The following is a 19728-nucleotide window of genomic DNA, read 5'->3' as shown; positions in this document are numbered from 1 at the left end:
GAAGGCATTCAGGTAACAGCGAAGATCAGGGACGCGGTGAAGCTTCTCCGTGACATACGACATCACGTGTCGATCGTCGTGCCACTTTGAACGGTTTCAGCGGTGATGAGTCGAGCGATGACGACCCAGACTGAGACTCTACTCCCACTAATCGATCCTGTAGATATTGTTGATAATTATGTCGATTGAATGTGTTGAAGTGTTTCTCTTCCAAAAGAACACATTTGTTGAGTACAGCAACTCCTTGAAAACTCATGTCAAAAAGTCACGAAGTTTTTGTTTCCGCAGGAAGTAGCTCTGCACTGCGCGTACTGCACAGTCACATGCACAGCACGCTTCTGCACGCTGCACTGATTCGAATGACACCATACACGCATTTGTCAGGCATGCCTAAGTATGCATATCGCCTATAGTAATATATCGCCTATAGTGATATTTTCACGAAAATCAAACACCAACGCTATAGCCGATCCGTACTGTACTCAGTAGAATAGCGTGTGTTCTTGGGGACACCCTGAGCAATTAGCTCCGTTTGCTCATCGTAGGTGACACACCCAAAAACTCGTTTTTGGGGAAGCTCGTCACTCATTGCGAAAGAAAGTACAGGAATTGTACTAGAACAGTAGAAGTAGAAGCAGCGAAACGCAAACTGACCACAACGGTGACAGAAACGGAATGAGTGCTTAGCAGCTATGTTTGCGAGTTTTACTTCTTGTTTTGGCACGCGCGTCTTCTCCAAGGTCGTCACCCCAGAAAATTCGGATTTGGACCACTTTTAGGACGAAGCTCTGCAGGTCACCACTGCGCAGACTCGAAACTCTCATTATTTTCATGATGAGAAAAGCACGGACGAGCCTGAAGTGAGCTCATGAGCTCATATTTGCAATGGTCGTTTTCTGCAGTTGCGAACTGAAACAGGAAGAAGTTGACTGTCAGTTTGTATGAAGCTCAGCACAAGTATAATACATCCCACTAGTACGCTTGTACGTGAAATATAAACCATCATACAAACCTCGGCTTCGCCTCGGTTTGTATGTCGGTTTGTATTTCACGTACAAGCGTACTGTTGGGTTGTATTATATACGTATTGCATGTCACGTGAGGGTTGTCTGTACCACAGCCAATGAGCGCTCTCGCTCAGCGGTCTGTATCTCGGTATTGCCCGCTCAGTTACATGTACGCGCATGCCCACTGTCATTATTGTTCTTTGTAGTTTGCAGGCGCGTATCAGGTTAGTTTGTGTGAGGTCTACCAAATATGGCCGAATCAACCTTACCTGCGGAAGCCGAGTTCCAAGCAATCCTCGATCTCCATCCGAATTTGTTCCAAGATGCCCTGAAGGATCTGCAGGTGCCAGCAACTGACGTAACAGTTTCGAGTACTGTGAAGATTTCGACTCCAAAAGAGGCCGTGGAAAAATTGTTCGACGGCAGGTTTTCCAAGATGACTCCCGAAGAAATAGACAATATGGTCGACAACTCCAAAAACTCGAACACCGTGGCTACAACGAAAAAGTGGATTGCTGTACTGGATGAGTACTGCCAAAAACGGCACACCCCCATCGATTTGGCGAGTGTATCAGCGGAAAAGTTGAGCTCAATTCTCAAACATGCTTACGTCGTGATTCGCCAAAAATTGAACCACAAGCCCTACACAAGGAAGCTATATCTACATCCGACCAAGACACCCTGCAAGAGTATTTCACGAAAAACCACACAACAGATCCCATTGCCCTCGCTGAGATGAACTGGTTCGTAATTACACAGCACTTCTGTCTACGTGGTCGGGAAATGCAATCGGGACTGTGCATTGAAGATTTTTTGATTTCCCGTGACAAACAGTGAGTTTGGCGAGTAGTGAAACTTATCACTTCACACAAAGCCAAGAATGATCAAGGCAGCATCAGCGCCAGGGAGTCGTCAAATACCGGGAGTGGAAACGAGATGCGCGAGCGTGATCCATGCTCGCCTCGCGCTGGAGCACGCCGATTTTTTCCAAATAATCTTTTTTGTGCCACATTCACCAATTCCGCGGGATTTTCAAAATGTCAAAATCTATTTTGGTTCTTCCTGCAAGCGGAGCAGTTTTGACGTCTCCATACATAAACCTTCTCGTCAGATTTCCGCTTCCCTTTTGTAGTATTATCACTCTTCGTCGTGGATTCGTCGGCAGTGCATGGTCATGCTGGACAGGGAGATATCGGTAGCCATTTTACGAGTGATGTTTGGAACTTTGGCGAGAGGTGAGTAAAACCAAGCTTTATCGAGTGAATACTTCTATCACTGAATAGCTTTGTTTTGGTTTGTTACACACGCATGCTGCATGTACAGAGCATTCGATTTATCAACCTCCAGTCAAGTACAGACCCAGGGAAACTTCTGTTGCAAGGGCCATCCACTACGCCGTGAAGTTGAACAGCCCCGAAGTTGTAACCTTTTATCTAAGATTGACATATGTTATCGTGATGTTGCACATGCTGATCGTCATCGCCGAACTGACCTGTTGAAGATGGTGAAGAGGAGTAAGGTTGACACTATTAATCTGGCCTGGACGTCTCTCCTCGAGACACTGTCCAAGTTGCCAAGTCATGAGAAAATGGATGTCCTGGGTGAGTATCATCTCTTTTACTTGCCTAATGATCGTGCATAAATGTGAAACTCGTAAAAAGAAATGCAATGGTAGGAAACTACTAGTATGTGATGGTCAGGAATCAGGATACACATGGCATTATCTACCTGGATGAATACTTGTGACAATTTTAATATAGAAATACTGCGCTGTTTTCCGTGTGCGTTTTGTCCAGACCTGGAGACTACATCAGCTGTGTTTTCAAGCGTAATTTGCGGTACAGTAGTGGCAAGAAAGCCGTCCATCATGCCAGCATCATCCGCAGCAGCAACAGCAGCAGCACCCCAGCCCACCACCATAGTCAACTGCACTGCAGAGACACCAAAAAGATACCATGGTGGTTGGTGTGTTGTTGCGGTGAGAAGAGAACTGGAAGCTAGCAGAAAGCCTGAGTTAACTAGCGTCAAGCCGGTGTTGGCGACTTTCGGCTATGTAATTCTGGCCAACATGTCTCCGAATCTACCAAACTTTGAAAAGATAATTGAATCTGAGACACATGAGCATCCACCATGTGTGTATTCGTGTGTGTGCATGCACAGTGTGGGCATGCACAGCGTGGGCATGTCAGTATGTGTGTGTGTGTATGTGTGCATGTGTGTGTGTGTGCTGCCAAAGATGGCTCTCTTGTCGTGCCGATTGAATATGGTCCCTGATCTCTTGGCAGACTGCCGACTTTCTGCCGTCGCTCGTCGTTTCCATGTTGTCGGCCCTGCAAGGGGACAGGTGACCGTAATGGCATTGTTTACCAGGACCAGGTTTGTGTGTATGTGTGTGTGTGTGTGTGTGCATGCATGCATGCATTCCAGTGTGTGTGTATGTGTGTGAATGTGCGTGCATGCGCAGTTCGTGCATGCCGTGTGTGTGCATGTGCAGTTTGTGCATGCCAATGAGTACGTGCGCACCCGTATATTGGTACGTGCGCACCCGTATATTGGTGCGTGCATGTACGCATGCGTAACTGCTGACACCCAAAGTTGGCAAAAAGAAGCGAGACAGGAAGAGAGAGGGATTTAGAACAGTTTAATTCGGTGTGCATTGTCAATTCTGTGATACTCGCCACAATCGGCCAAATCTGTAATTGGATTCTCAGTGTTGGTGGTGCATATACGTTGTCATGCTTCCTCTTGACATGAGACATACTGAAAGCGGTGATGTTCTCTTACACTGAAGAAGAAAACAAGAGAAATTCCTTGACTTTATAATAATGTTGTCGTGATTTAAAAATCAATAATGTTTTAGAAACGAAGGGTCCCTCAAAAAGTCAGTGGCATACCATCTTACACCGAGAAAATTCACAGGTAGCACCTATATGAAAAGGACAATGGTTACGAGAAGTTTTTTCGTGGGTCGAACCAAGTGGCTTTGATTACTGAGGCTGAGCTATTTTCCTCGATAAATTACATCAAAAGTCACGTCACTATCCGCGCGTGAGTCGGGCCTCCAGTCATACATCGCAACACTGCGATAACGCCTACCGATAAATCAGGTGTCCTCCTACTAGTAAACGAGCAGACCACTGCAAATATCTCTGTATACACGTTCTGATGGACGCTTTCTCCCAAAATATACTCAAGGCTACTCTAAATTGCATTTGACGACGCTGAGGTACTCAAGGCACTGCAAAAATTTTGCGCGAGGCGAGCATGGATAATCAAGATTAACGGCGTTTCCACTCCCGGTATTTGACGACTCCCTGATCAGCGCCCCTGACGAGGTGTCAGGTGTCTTGTACTCGTTTGTACTCGTGCAGTAAATCATACATACGATATATTGGCTTGACTGGCTTTTTCTTTTTCTGGTTTTGCTTTTGGTATTTTCATTTTGTATCAATAATATAGCCGGTTTATCACTATGTCCGATGACTTTATAACCGATATCCACTGTATGATATAAGTGCATTTCAATTCTTTTTTTTGGAATTCAGGACCACTGTAATCACACACTGTGCAAATCCAATGGAATCAATTACGAGAGACAATCTTTTCTTTGCATTTTCTGTAAACAGTGGGTAACTTTATGATACTGATGAAGTGCAATGCAACTAGCAAGAAATTTTCGGGCCAATTTTGCAAAATTTAAATTTCAAAGAATTTCGGCACCATATCGAATCGGAATTCGGAATACCAGTTCCGTCTCCTCACACAGAAGCCTGTACTTTCAACCAGTGTGTTTTTGCTGATAAAGCTACTCGCATGTTCTGATACTATGGGAAGCATGTTATTGTCATCAATGCAAACCCATCCCTTTCTTAGAGAACACTTTGTTCGGGCTACTTTGAGGGGCCATAACCCCTCCAAAGTGCCCAATTACCTATATTGATTTCTCATTCTGGACACCCCATTGCAAAAAAGGCGTCAAACCGGTGAATTTTCGGAAAAGGTATTTCGGCATGAGCTACCTTAACTGCAGCAACTCACAGGGTAAAAGCTGATTATTATGTACATGGTGTTAAAAATTTCGGATGCTCAACATCAATAAAGAAGTCAACAAAACCTCACTTATATATGGCGCACAGGCACACAAGCCCTGTCGATATGGAAATCACTATGAAAACAACATGGCCATCATGACCCAAAAGTGTGTGAAAATACATCATGATCAGTAATGATCAGTATGCTGTATCAGTATCAGTATGCTGCTGCGTCAGCAGCCACTGCTATAGGAATCTAGTATGTATGAACGATAGGAGTTAGGCCAGCCAGAGAGTATCTGCTTCATGACATGCATGCAATGTTTTCAGATGAACCTTTTTTAACCGGTAATAAATAGACTCGCAGAGCTTGCTAGGTTGCCTAGACACAGGACGGGGGGAGTAGGGGGAGAGCTTTAGTATGTATGTGTCTGCTGTGAGTGAGTGCCTGCATGCGTGAGTGTGTGTACGTGTGGACATATGGGGTATTATGGGGTATTATAGTGTGTTGGAGGGGAGGGGACGACGCACACACAGGCTATAATGATGTCTCGTCATGGACAGGATCGGGAGCAGTGAGGTCTTGGTGCTCCTCGAGAGAGCCCATTTCCGAGTGGCCTGTAAGGCCGGTGTACCATTTCTCGGTCAACGCTTGCATCTCGTGACGGCCAGCAAGCATTTCCTGATGCACATACACACAAAGATTAAACAAATTTCTTATTAAGCTATCTTTTTTCTCGTTTTTCTACAACATTGCTGAAATCTAAGGGTATACACAAGCCAAACCCAGACCAGCTCGTATGGCAATGTAATTGTGCCCACCATACCGGTGGACATTTCAAAGATCTCATTGAGGTAGGACGACACGATTTTAGTCACATGTAGGGCGCAGTACTGAGATTTCTTGCTGCACAAAAACCTGAGATAAGAGATGAGATGATCAAACTTATCATGCTAGACTTACCGCTGGTGTAAATTTCCGTCTGAAGAAGGGAATGAGGTACCTGGGAGAGGAGAGAGCATCATCAGAGCTAAGGAAAACAAGCTGCAGTATTGTGCTGGAGCACCCTGAAGAATACAATGTACAGTCCTGCTCAATGAAATCCAGGTATGCAGCAGAACAAAACAGGAGTCGACATACACAGCATAGCTGTAACTAGTTAACTCCCACCAGCTGACCTGATCAATACTACTCTCTTGCAATGGCATTGGAATTTTGCAGCGCCGGCACATCACACCTACTTCTGCAACATGCTGAAAGAAATGAAAAGCTACACCAGGGAAGCATGCCACAGTTGCACAACATTGCACGGCGGCAGCATCAGCAGCACAGGGAGGATACTTGATGTCGAACTGTGAGAAGCCACGCATGCTGATTGAAGGGATGTTCTCCTCAAAGTGTTCAGCGTCCACTGCTTCTCGCTACAGGACCAATAAAAACAAAGACAACCGCAGCAACAGCAAGAGCGGCATTAGCAGCAGCAACAGCAGTATTAGCAGCAGCAGTGGACAATATACGACGATACAAAGCAAACACACAGCACCGTGACAACAAGCAGCACAGGACTGGACTAGATGTCAGACCAACTTTCCCAGACCCGTAGAAATGCCACCACCCTCAAGGATCAATGCACAGATGCAGCTCGAAAAGCGGTGGAAGATGAGACCCACCATAAAGTGGTGAAAGACAGAAAATCCCATCTGCTACATCCACACACTCAATGATAAAATTACCACAGTTTACCATCACCATCACCATCACCACACACACACCACACACTACTACTACTACTATGTACAACTGCCACAAAATGGCCACGTCGCTCCCAGAAGCGGGAGACAACAGCGAGAAAAAAGAAACAAGGAGAATAATTGAGGTGAAAGGGGACCGTTCTACACATAGCTAGTGTTACACCACACACACACACACACACACACACACACACACACACACACACACACACACACACACACACACGAGCGCGCAGCCACACACACTTGAGCAGAAACGCTCTTTTACATTTTACATGATCGGCCACTATCCCCCTAGACACATTCACGAAGACACGCAAGGCATGCAGCTCTGCTGTACATCACCAAATTTTAAACCTGGTAAAACAGCATTACACTGCTAAAGATCCCTACCTGGTCTTCCGTTTTACTCATGGTGAATTTGTCATCTAATGAATCCGTGTTGGCATTCAAGAACTACACATGGACAAGAAGGCAGCACAGTAGACACACTTGTCAAGCCAGGGCTAATGACACACTTGTCAAGCCAGGGCTAATGACACACTTGTCAAGCCAGGGCTAATGACACACATTTCAGCAACACAAAAAAATAGCAAAACTTACTGGCTGTGTCAGACCGACACAACAATAAATAAAATGCTGGAGTCAAAATTGCCTCACACCGATGCAATGATTCTGCATGAAGCCAGTTCACATTACATCACCGTTTTGGACTTTTTGTATGTGTGCACTGGGTCCACACACGCACAGGACCAAGTGTACACAGAACTCGAGCCCACACAGAAAAAGCTTGAACAAAACATGCCACATACCCAGCAGCATTCGCACACAGAACATCAATGGCCTGCAAGTCAGGGGTGCCAAGTCTGCACTCTGCTGTCAGATTTCTCCCAACACAGCAGCTGTACTTCTACATGAGTTTGATCTAGTCAATTTGCAGAACTGGGCAACGACTGATGCATGGGCAATGGTGGTAGCCCCAGTAGCAGTAGCAGCAACAGCATTGGCGCCGGTGGTCGGCACAAGAAAGAGAGATGCAGTGGTGTAGTAGGGCTTAATTCCCAACTCGTCCAGGCAGAGAGTACTGTTGCCAGCCTGCAGGGGTTTTTACGGATTTGACTTGCCTTAGCGATTACGTGTGCACAACCCGGTCCTCTTGGACGGTAAGATGAATAACTGCTGCCACTGCTACTGAACTGGCTGTTGGTGTTGTCAAAGCCACCACCACCAGCACCAGCACCACCAGCATTGCCATTGCCATTTCTTAGCTGAGGTGCAGTGTACGTATTGCCTATGCCGTGCAAGTACTGTGCATACAATGCAACGCACAACAACAAAACACCACCACTAGTATGTGCACTAGCACCACCACTCGCACCACCGCTGCCGCCACCACTGCCAACGCCGCCGCCACCCACCAGCACCACCACCCACACCACCAGTGCCACCGTCGACACCGCACCAGCACCACCGCCACCACCAGTCCAGCTGATGTCACTGAACACTGTAACACTATCACGATGGTAAGGTCTGAAGGGCAACACCTCGGGCCATATAGAGCCAGGCCCAGTCAGTAACATAATTCGCTTGTCACAACTGTAGAGCGTAACAGTGCTAGTTATCTGCAAGCGGGTTAACTGCACGTTTCATACCAGTAAGAACAGTTTCCAGCACTGATATAGTGTTTTACGTCGACCATGACTGTTTGGTTGCATTGTGTTCTTGGTGGTTCATTAGTACTGCAAGGTGCCTGGCAGTTCTGTCTTGTATTACACAATGCATTGTTTCATCTTTAGGCCGCTGGCACGTGCGCAGCACATGCAGCTAGGTACATGTGCTTTCGACATATAATCATGCAGCGCTAACATCTCAACGTGCAATGCGCATGCTCCTGCTTTCTGATACGTGCTGTATCTTTTGTTGCCTTTGCTGAGTTTTTGTTTGGTTTTAGCAGCGACAAGTAGGTTGCTTTTTCCCACCATGGGATTGTTTTCAAGCCAGAAGAAATATACAGTCCTCGATCAAAGTGTCTTGAGTTGTGACTCATGAGAACGCGGTTCTAATGAGAACTGTGTAACAATGACGGCCACACTGGCCAACCAGACCATAACGAAGTTGGGGCCAAAAAGTGAGAGTTTATTTTCTTCCCAGCCCAAAGTTATATAAAGTGGCCATTTTTATCGAAAATGTACAACAACAAAAAATAATATAGAACGCATGTACGCAAGTCACCACACTGACACCAACACTAACAGTATCAACAGACCTAGCCGGGCACACTGGCACTTACCTTTACTAACGGTAATGTACTACTTCCTAGGAATAAAATAGTGAAGAGTACAATGACCAGCGTGGTAGAAACGAGCACACTGCGCTTCTCCTCTGAGAAATCGAGAGTCAATGCCAGGGCAAAGGCAATGGCGCCGCGAAGACCTACACAGGGCAAAGAGTGCAGCCACCACACCATTGTAGAGATGAGAGATGTAGGGTGATTATCATACACACAGCGCAGGCAGCAGCGTTTGAATTGATCATGCAGACAGAATGGCAATGCAGAAGAGCAAGCCTGCAAACCCACATAGAGTGAGTTCACATCTTTGTTGTCATGTGACTAAATTTGTGCAGAAAGTGATCATGGCATGTGGACAGTGGAACCAACATGGCCGACATTATGTGACCCATAGATGCAGGGGTTGAGTGGAGTTGGAACCAACATGGCTGTGCCGTATGGATGTGCAACAGCTCTACACTACAGCATAATTCCATGGAGACAGAAGAAAGCGGGAACATTCATCTGAGCATATCACTTACCACTAAACCACATAATACACTGCATCTTGCGATCAATAGTAACCTGTCGGAAGAGGTTAGCTAAAGCTGATAGAGGGAAGATGTTCAGTGCTCGACCAACAAAGCACAGAAACTGCAAAGCACAGAAAACACAGACAAACAGACATAACTCAAATACTGTCGTCAGCACAAGGGACGGAGGGAAGTGACTACATCTTCCTGATTCAACGACTGAACGGCACAGCATTGGATATCAATTCAGTATTCGGGGAATTAGAGACATGGTGTGCGAGTGAGTGAGAGCGAGAGATAGAGAGAGTGAGAGCGAGAGATAGAGAGAGTGAGACTGAGAGAGAGAGAGAGAGAGAGAGAGAGAGAGAGAGAGAGAGAGAGAGAGAGAGAGAGAGAGAGAGGTCATAATGTAGGATCCAGGCAGAATACTACTAAAATCAGCACCGCACATGCAGTATTGTTATCGATAGGGTAAGAGTGGCGTAGACGACATTTGTCCATGCCGGGATTAATCAGGGTAAATCACACAGATGCAATCAACTCACAATTATCCAAATTATCAAGGGCGCATGGAAGGTATGTTTGAAGCTGAAAATAGCCATGCCCAGGTACGCAAAGACACAAGTTTCTGCAATGCAAGAAACAGAGCAAAGAACAATTGTGAGAAAGGACCTGTTTGCCTGTGTTTCTGAATCTTAATCAGAATGCATGAGCACGCATAGAAGACAGTCAGTTGAAGAGCACATGGTGGTGCTGCACCCTGAGACCTACTCCAATACTATTGCTGCCAGAACCACTCTACATAGTTTCAGTGCTGATGCTGTTCATGCTTTACTACTTAACTACACGGATATGAATTTCTAAGGCTTGTTGTGTTATCACGCACAGAGTTATTGATTGGGTCTACGAATAAGCAATCCTCTAGCTGTTTTGTTGCCAAGTTGGTTTGGCAAGAAAGATGGAGTGAGCAGTCAGAGCAGAGGGTCGGTGCCTGGGTCAGAGCAGAGGGCGGGAGAAGCAGTCCACTATAAACAGGCATACTGTGCCCTCAACAAATCACTCTACAATATACAACATGTGTGCAATGCTGCACATGATACCCATAGCAAGAGAGAGAGAGAGAGAGAGAGAGAGAGAGAGAGAGAGAGAGAGAGAGAGAGAGAGAGAGAGAGAGAGAGAGAGAGAGAGAGAGAGAGAGAGAGAGAGAGAGATAGAGAGAGAGAGGGAGAGAAAGAGAGGGAGAGAAAGAGAGGGAGAGAAAGAGAGAGAGAGAGAGAGAGAGAGAGAGAGAGATAGAGAGAGAGAGAGAGAGAGAGAGAGAGAGAGAGAGAGAGAGAGAGAGAGAGATAGAGAGAGAGAGAGAGAGAGAGAGAGAGAGAGAGAGAGAGAGAGCGCTCACCAGCCATGAAAGCTATACTGCGGAATGCCTGCTGTACATTGACCTGGCAGACCGGTGACAGGTTGAAGTGAGTGTAGTGCGACATCACAATGCCACAGAACAACACCGACATGATGCCTGCACAAACACACACACACACACACACACACACACACACACACAAGAGTACATGCGCGCATACACACATCAGGCCTTAGACATGCGCATGGTTGAAGGTGATGATACCAATAAATATGCTGGCATTGCAAGGCAGAGCAACGTATGTCTTCGCAACTATTGGACTTCATTGCAGCGGGTTCTTTAACATTCGAAACAACTCCACCTCAAAGCACTCTACCACAGACTCTTGCTTCGATTACAAACAATAGTTCGTCCATAGCGCATCATCAGGAAAGCTGGTAGTGGAGGCAAACAGCAGAATATAAACACAGCCACAGGCTATTCTAGAATTGACGCCTCACTCGCACAAACGGGCGACAAAACTATCACAAACATTTCCTGTCATCCTAAAGCAGCTCATCTATTACACTGCAAAACTCACACCTAGCATTCGCTTGTAAGGTGTCCAAGTCTATCACAGCACATTTACGAACCACAACAACCCTTGCTAGAATTACACCTATCAATAGTTTGCATGCCTAAGGGAATAGACTACTAATTTAGCACCCAAACCTACACCCAGACCCACACCAGCCAATCTACTATCTACTAACTAGCATACACAGGCCTGTAGAATAGCACGCAGATTGCACATGCACTGACTCACCAGAGAGCTTGCACGCCTCTGCCAGTCCATACGGCATGTAGGTGAAGATGAGCAGCATGCTGAACTCCAGCGCCGGCGTGCTGCGCAGGTTGACATGTTTCAAGCACTGATGGCGACCATCAACACAACGTAACATCATTGACACCATAGTCAAGGAATCACACACAACTCACACGGTGCAACTCATCTCTCAAACAACCAATATTTCATGGGAATATTCGTGTCACCACACTACAGAACATTCAATTTTTTTCTTTTTTTCAATGACATGCTGTTACACATAATTATAATACAGTTGTCACCACAGATAGCTGGCCTTAAATCTAGCACGATTGCCCAATGTTGTAGTACATACAACACAACAAGCATCTACTGTTCATGAGTAAATGTACTGGCAGACACAAGATCCCAGTGACGTCTTCAGTACTGTGTAGATTTCAGTGACTAAAAAATACAAAGTAGAATGGTCATATGTAGGGCTGAAACGATATGCAAAAACTGCTTAACGATAACACTTATAGCTTAGCAATCGATATAACGATATAGCGATATTCGCGCTCGCTGGGTCAGTGTACGCACTAACTCAACAGTAACTGTCTACCACCAGTGTATAATGTGGTAGTGGACAAGTGCCATGCCAGTGCACAGCGCGGTTTGGACCCCGTACACACAGTAACACAGTGCACGCAGCACTCACAGCGCTGTTACTCGCGTTCTGGCACCTCACACACGTGCATCTACATAGTTCAGTAGTATTGTTATATCGTTAGTGACAGATAACGATAATCGATAATTTCCTTAGCGATTAGCAAACGGTTAATCGATCATATCGTTTCAGCCCTAGTCATATGGTATACACCATACATACATACATACATACATACATACACGCACGCATGCACATATGAATGCACACACACACACACACACACACACACACACACACACACACACACACGCACGCACACGCACGCACGCACACGCACACACACACACACACACGCACGCACGCACGCACGCACGCACGCACGCACGCACGCACGCACACACACACACACACACACACACACACACACACACACACGCACACACACACACACACACTTGTAAGAAAATGTAGCAGTAGCATGAGGATACGAATGCACTCGCAAGAGCAAAGATCACTCCAATGGCTGCTGATGCGGTGAACATGGCTATGAAACTCCAGATGGCGCTAAACACGGACGCTGCTCCACCTGATTCCTGAGTGGTGAGACTAAGAATAGTCCTGACGTGCACAAAACACAGAAACGCGCACACATACAAATGCCATAACAGTATGTTCTAGAAAGCTGCACACAGGATGTGAATATTTCACTGTGGCCATTCAGTGAATGCATACTTCCTGGCAATGACATGGATTCCACACAGACAGAGAGCCCATGTGGGGATTGCTGTCAATTACATTTCAGATCAAAAAATGAGCATTTTAATAATTTCTTTTCCACAATCAGGTAGCAAAGAGAGAGAGAGAGAGAGAGAGAGAGAGAGAGAGAGAGAGAGAGAGAGAGAGAGAGAGAGAGAGAGAGAGAGAGAGAGAGAGAGAGAGAGAGAGAGAGAGAGAGAGAGAGAGAGAGAGAGAGAGAGAGAGAGAGAGAGAGAGACAAAAGGGCACACAGGGTACATGTATACAGTTGAAGGAGATCAAGATCTGTACCTAGTCATGACAATAGACACCGCGTCATTCAGCACACTCTCTCCAAACACCAACATATTGAGTGTTGGATTGACGTCCAGCGCATGGAAAATGGCAAGTGTGGCCACAGGATCCACAGCAGATATCAGAGAACCAAAAGCAAAGCTACAGAGAAACACGAAAATACACACAAGACAGTCAATTAGCACTATAGCCTATCCTGCTGTGACTGCAGGTGAGTGCCCCGTGCTGTACGATTTATCTTCTCAGGTACACATTTCTCTGTGATCTAACACAGAACATACGTGTATAATTCTTTGTTGCCACCTTCAATAGGTCCGTCAAATAGTACTAATAGGTTTTTCATTTGACCCAACGAGACCACACGACGCTTGCAGACCACAGCACGAACAGTCCACCAGCCACACTCCGCGAAAGCAAGTAGTACTACTCCTGACAAGTCTTGTTTCGTTCCATCAAGATGATGACGGGGAACTCGTCAGAGGAGAAGCAGTTGTTGAATGAAGGGGTTAAGCTGAATAATGCTATTTTATAGAGAAGATACTGGCGCAAGGTGTAAACACTCAACTAACTCACATATGTGCTGTGGTCTGGAAGCGTCGTGTGGTCTCGTCGGGTCAAATGAAAAACCTATTACATACATGTATGTTGAATGCAGAATCAACAAAAACTGTCGAACCCAACTTCTAGGCCCCTTTCACATGATAAAACAAATACACATTCCACGGCATACCATTCAATTGCAGTGAACTGGTACACAAGGCCAACCTGTGGTCAAAATATGCATACACACACACACACACACACACACACACACACACACACACACACACACACACACACACACACACACACACACACACACACACACACACACACACCACATATACACACCTTAGACCTTAGACATGCCCATCGCGGGAGCGATGATAGCGAACAGCTATGTTAGACATAGCAACTTGTGCTGGGATTACACCATTCAACAGCTTGCAAGGCTGATGAATTGACCGCCACTATTTTTAGCCTGGTATCCACCACACAGCTGTTAAAGTGACTTTTTCTGGCCAGTGAATCCCTATTTTTCATTTTTCCATTTTTTTCTTTTTTTTCTTTTTCTACACACACACCACACCACATACTCCGGCATACACTAGGGACCTTTCGCACCCCGCGGACGGATACGAAACGAATGCTGATTCGTCACCTGGGTTCGAGGATTCGTCAGAGTCCCTGCGGAGAACTCGTTTTCACGAATGGAGGCCTCTTCATTCGTGGCACGCTCCGAATCTGTCAGGTACACATTTATTTGGATAGGTACACATGTTTTGCAAGGTACACATTTTTCCCTTGATTCCATGATCCATGCACGTGTGCGTGTAAAAACCCGTACGCCAAGCTACCGGCGCCCGCGGCCGTATTCGTAGTTGCCATGCACATTTGCATGACGACTTGCGAAACCTGAAATCTGTTTTCAACGAAACGATTACGAGCCGAATCAAACTTTCGTTTCGCATTCGTTTCGTAGCAAATGCGAAAGGTCCCTACTGGCTGTTGGTAACCACCCAGGAGAATGAAAGAAAAGTCAGGAAGAGTCTGAGAAAGAGAAGAAAGACGTGTGTGACCATAATCGTCGGGAATCGAACCCGCAACCTATCGATTGGAAATCGCTGCACATACCACTGCACCATATGGGACACACACACACACACACACACACACACACACACACACACACACACACACACACACACACACACACACATGCATGAACGCGCCCACACGCAAACGAAAAACACACACACGCACACACATGTACGTGCAAACGCACATCCACATCCACACATCCAGTTTAAAGAACACATCCAGTTTGTGAACAGGGTATATCAAGAGTACATAAACCAGAGTGTGCAACTGCGGGAGAATGAGCCCACAGCGAAGTGTTTTTTCAGGTCTTAGTGACCCACCTTTGCTGCATCTCACACTGGACCACAAGGTAATTTTACTTTATCACCAAGGTAATTTCTATAGCGCGTATTGCTGCTTTTAGTACAAACGGTGAAATCGAAAGCGAACTTCCCGTTAGCTACTCTGTGATACGGTGATTTAGCACTGAATGCACGGTATGACAAGTTATCTATGATCAAGAGGACATAACCAAGAGTGCACAGCTCCTATCTCGAGCTGTGATGGGTTTATCCACACCAGACTTTTCTTATCGCGTCATTCTTTTGCAAAAGTACGATCAAGTGGGTGTATGCTTTCCCGCGCTTTATTTGTAGATACGGTGAGAGTTCAGCAGGTTCAGAACACATCGATCTACCAACAGTTGTTCTGCATTGACTACCGTAGCTGTGATGTACAAATTCTGTACTCTCTGGGCTACGCATGATGGCCATCAGTGAAACATGCACACACAGGCAACAGGCCATAGGTCGACTCACCTGGCCCAAGCCATACATGCCACCTCCCACTACCACCGCAGATATTGCAGTGCCGATGACAGCAAACACCAAGATGGAACCCAGATTTTGGAAGAAGTTACCCTGCAGAAGGTCAAGAGGCCACAAACGTACAATACAGTCAACTCCAGCTGCGCCACCGCACACGAAATCATCCGAGCCTGGATTTGTCCATAAATGGCACTCACAGACTGGTCACAAAAAAGCATACAAGTAGTACACTTCATGGGCAAAGCAAACAAAGCATGACCATTCAGCAGTCAGAACATGAACATACCTTGTGAAGAGAATATCCTGACTCAAATATGATGGGTGGCAAAAGAACAATGAAGAAAGTCTGCGGCTGAAACTGCTCCAAATCCTAATGAGAAAGAGAAAGAGAGAGAGAGAGAGAGAGAGAGAGAGAGAGAGAGAGAGAGAGAGAGAGAGAGAGAGAGAGAGAGAGAGAGAGAACGAGAAGATGAGGAGGAGGAGGAGGAGGAGGAGTAGGAGTAGGAGGAGGAGGGGACGAGAGGGAGAGAGATTGAAGTCATGTCAAAAACACAAAGCATTGGTGTTATCTTTGTGCGCCAGCCGCAAACCAGCTCGCTAAGCCAGATACTAGTATCACCATCCACACTTCAACGAGGTGCCAGGAGCAAAGTGATGGTGGTGGTGAGACAAGGGGTGCTCTTCGGCCGAACTTGGCAAATTTGAGAGCATGCGTGACAGGCAGATTTGAGAGCATGTGTGGACGAGCAGATTCGATTGGGTGTGCGGACGGGCAGATTCGATAGTGTGTGTGGACGGGCATATATTTGCGGCCATTTCGCCAGGTGTGTGTTTATTACCATTCGTCTGCCAAGCTGCTCCCTCTACCTATTTTGAACCACCATTGCGTGCCAAACTGCGGGAAAGGAAAGGTCTGTGGGAACTGCTGCACTGCAATATTTTTTTAAACTCAATTTCCTTTCCAGCTACAAGAAGAAGAACAGGTACTAACACTAAACGTGCTGATAGTCGACATGTTGCATGCAAGGCAATGGAGATTAACGCTAAAAGTGCTGGTAGCTGACATGTTGCATGGAAGGCAACGGAGATTAACCCTGCACATGAGCATGAGCAAACAATTGTACTGCGCCAACTGCAGTGTGTACATACGCAGGCATACATACCTCAAAGTTCTTGCCGGTCTTGTTCATCACCAAGCCGATCATGGCACCTGAAGACGACAGCAGCGCACACAGACAAGCATGGAGACAATTGGCGTCGTCCTAGCCAGGGAGGAAGCACCTGCCCTGTAGTATGTTCAGAGCCCGCTACAGGGTCAGGTCAGTATAGTAAGGGACACGGTTGAGAGGGTGTGTGGACCTGCTTGAAAGAAATCAGCCAGGTCCTCACTGACCTGGCTGATATTGGGTTCCTCAGATTTTAAATTCATGTTTATTCACCTACACTAATCCAAACTTGAAAGCAGGGTGGTGGATGGTCCAGCTCAGAGTGATGCCAAGTGCAGCTGTACCTGGTTGGCTGGCCTTAGACCACACACACACTGCTGCTCTAGGTCATTACACCACCATGACACCAATAAGGCAAAAGAAAAATGCACACTTGTGGGGTGGGCATGGATCTAACAAGAATTGCTAGTTCAGACAAACAAGAGCAAGTAAACAAAAGATTAGAAATACTTTTTAACAGTAAAATGCTACGGTCCATAGTACCCAAAGATTACAATCATGCAAACACACGGCCAGCAGTGGTGGTGCTGCTACAACATTAGCAACAGCAGCGGCAGCAGGAGCAGCGGCAGTGCTGGCAGTGCAGCAGCAGCAACAGCAGCAAGACACTCACCGATGACAACTACAGCGACACTCTCCGGCAGATAGTGAAATTTGAACTTGATCAGTATGTGTGTCATGAAGATTGAAAACACTGCATGATGGAAACGACAACACAATAGACAGTAAGAGGCAAATTCTATAAGTATATGTACATGTACAAGAGGTTTCCTTTCCAATGGTATGCAGTCCGAAGTGTTCGTCCATTAGAGGAAGAAAGCAGTGACAAAGCCATCCTGCTGCTATGCGATGTGCGCTGCACATGTTTCGCAGCTCATGCAGATGGACAATGGTGGTCGGAGAGAGTACCGGTACTGTAAATATTAATATACAAAAAATTCGGCTGCTATTTAATTTCGGTTATATTCGGCACAGACCCCAAAACGCCGAAATTAAAACGCTGATGAAATTTTTCACATCGGCTTTAGTGATGTACCGTAAAGTACCGCCAGAGCGCCCCGTCTCGCGAGAGCGCCTCACCTTGATTTTACAGCCAGAGAAAGGAAAATCGTATGGCAGAGTGCAACGAAGTGTGTACGATGTGAGAATCTTAGTGTACTAAGGTCACACTTGGCAGGTTTTTGTGTGGAGCTCGTGTCCGCTTGAAGGTACGGATTGACCGCAAAACGTGCAATATGTGTACAAGGTTCATGTCGTATGACCTACAGACAGCAGACCACCTCCACAAAACGACCACGAAAGGATGAGATGGTGGGGCGCTCTGGCGGTACTTTACGGTACTAGTATTAACCCCGCGCTGAAAATAAATCGCTGCTGAAAAGTCGAAAATCGTGAAATGGGGAAAGTTTGTACATTTACAGTAATATCATGGTTCTGTGTTCAAAATTCTTTCCTGGCATCCAAACCCTTCGCGAGAGTACATACTGTGTGTAGATGCATGTTCCAGTGACCTAGAGGTTATGCAATGACGTCATCAGTCGAGAAGCTTTAGTAAAGCCACAGGCACAGAACAGCGATGCACTAGCGCAAGCGAATCTGTCCGTCAACTCCCATTGTATAGCTCACATAAGCGAAACCATCGACACACGCTGTATACTTAGCACCCATGAGCGAGTCCGCTTGCTCACCACTACAACATCATCTGCATGACCTATAGATCCAGGTTATCTCTGAGCTCCGCTGATCAGACCATAATTATTATATGGGCAATATGCTACCTCTTCTCGTTCAATATACCAGTACACTGTCCTAGATCTGAGAATCAGGACAATCTCTGTAACACTTGATGAATTGAGCATCTCCTTTTACAAAGGAACTAGCAGACACGAGATAACCAGCCCTAACTAGTCCGTGCTGAACACTTGAACACAAATCCAGCTCCGCAGATATCTACGGACTTACTAAGAATGATTAGCAGAAAGAAAATGTGCAAACTAGCTTGCTGTTCCTCATCGTGCTTCTCCGGCTCAGTGGGGCAGGCAACTGGCTTCTCTGCAGCAGGGGTGGTGGATACCGTCGGCCGCACGGTCGTATTAATTGCGCTAGGAATAGCAGAAAGTTACATCCACAGACCGTTGAGCTTCGGACCATAGTCCAGCGACATTAATCGATTTCCACACTCACCTAGTGACATCCACATTGTCATTGTTGTTTTGTCCAATCGAAGAACAGAAAAAACTTGCTAGGACCACCAGAGATACAATTTTCCAGCACACCGCCATCTGAACTATGATAAAATACAAGAAAGGAGCATTTTACTACTAGCACTATTCCTCTTTCATCCGGGTAAACTACTAGTACTGTTCCTGAAGACGAAACTACTTGTAAACTGGAGATATTCTTTTGTGTGTGGACAAAGCCAAGGTAAACAACAACTCAAAAAACAAATCCGTGAATGATTCACTGCTTGCATGCTCGTGGCCAGGGATACGTCATGCTCATTTTTCACGTGGCTTGCATTACCTCAGTTCAGTCGTCGACGTCAGACTCGTCACTCGTAGACTGAGTCGTAGTCGTACAGCTCATGTACACGCCTACG

General features: G+C 46.1%; 1 protein-coding gene and 1 long non-coding RNA gene across 3 annotated transcripts; one reads left to right on the top strand and one right to left on the bottom strand.

Moving 5' to 3' along the window:
- The first annotated feature begins 1914 nt into the window (after positions 1-1914).
- Positions 1915-3209, top strand: LOC135815499 (uncharacterized). The gene is made up of 3 exons (XR_010553299.1): positions 1915-2242; positions 2331-2608; positions 2804-3209. It is a non-coding gene; the product is annotated as an uncharacterized LOC135815499 (long non-coding RNA).
- Positions 3210-4991: 1782 nt separating this feature from the next.
- On the bottom strand, positions 4992-19570 carry LOC135815498 (sodium/hydrogen exchanger 8-like). 2 transcript variants are annotated; one of them, XM_065328805.1, is made up of 19 exons: positions 19314-19570; positions 19092-19231; positions 17743-17823; positions 17067-17113; positions 16190-16273; positions 15895-15996; positions 14187-14221; positions 13454-13597; positions 12895-13024; positions 11758-11863; positions 10992-11108; positions 10138-10220; positions 9602-9713; positions 9081-9223; positions 7915-8097; positions 7184-7246; positions 6381-6460; positions 6003-6042; positions 4992-5720 (listed from the first exon to the last, which is right to left on the bottom strand). In XM_065328805.1, the coding sequence occupies exons 1-19, from the start codon at positions 19409-19411 to the stop codon at positions 5577-5579; spliced, it is 1932 nt and encodes a 643-aa protein (XP_065184877.1). In that variant the 5' UTR covers positions 19412-19570; the 3' UTR covers positions 4992-5576. The 2 variants fall into 2 exon arrangements, with proteins under 2 accessions (XP_065184877.1, XP_065184878.1); XM_065328806.1 differs by lacking the exon at positions 7915-8097 and having other exon boundaries at positions 19314-19568.
- Positions 19571-19728: the final 158 nt, after the last annotated feature.

Source organism: Sycon ciliatum, chromosome 4 (assembly GCF_964019385.1).
Source record: "Sycon ciliatum chromosome 4, ocSycCili1.1, whole genome shotgun sequence".
Taxonomy (NCBI): Eukaryota; Metazoa; Porifera; class Calcarea; order Leucosolenida; family Sycettidae; genus Sycon; species Sycon ciliatum.
This window is presented reverse-complemented; position numbering and strand designations above follow the sequence as displayed.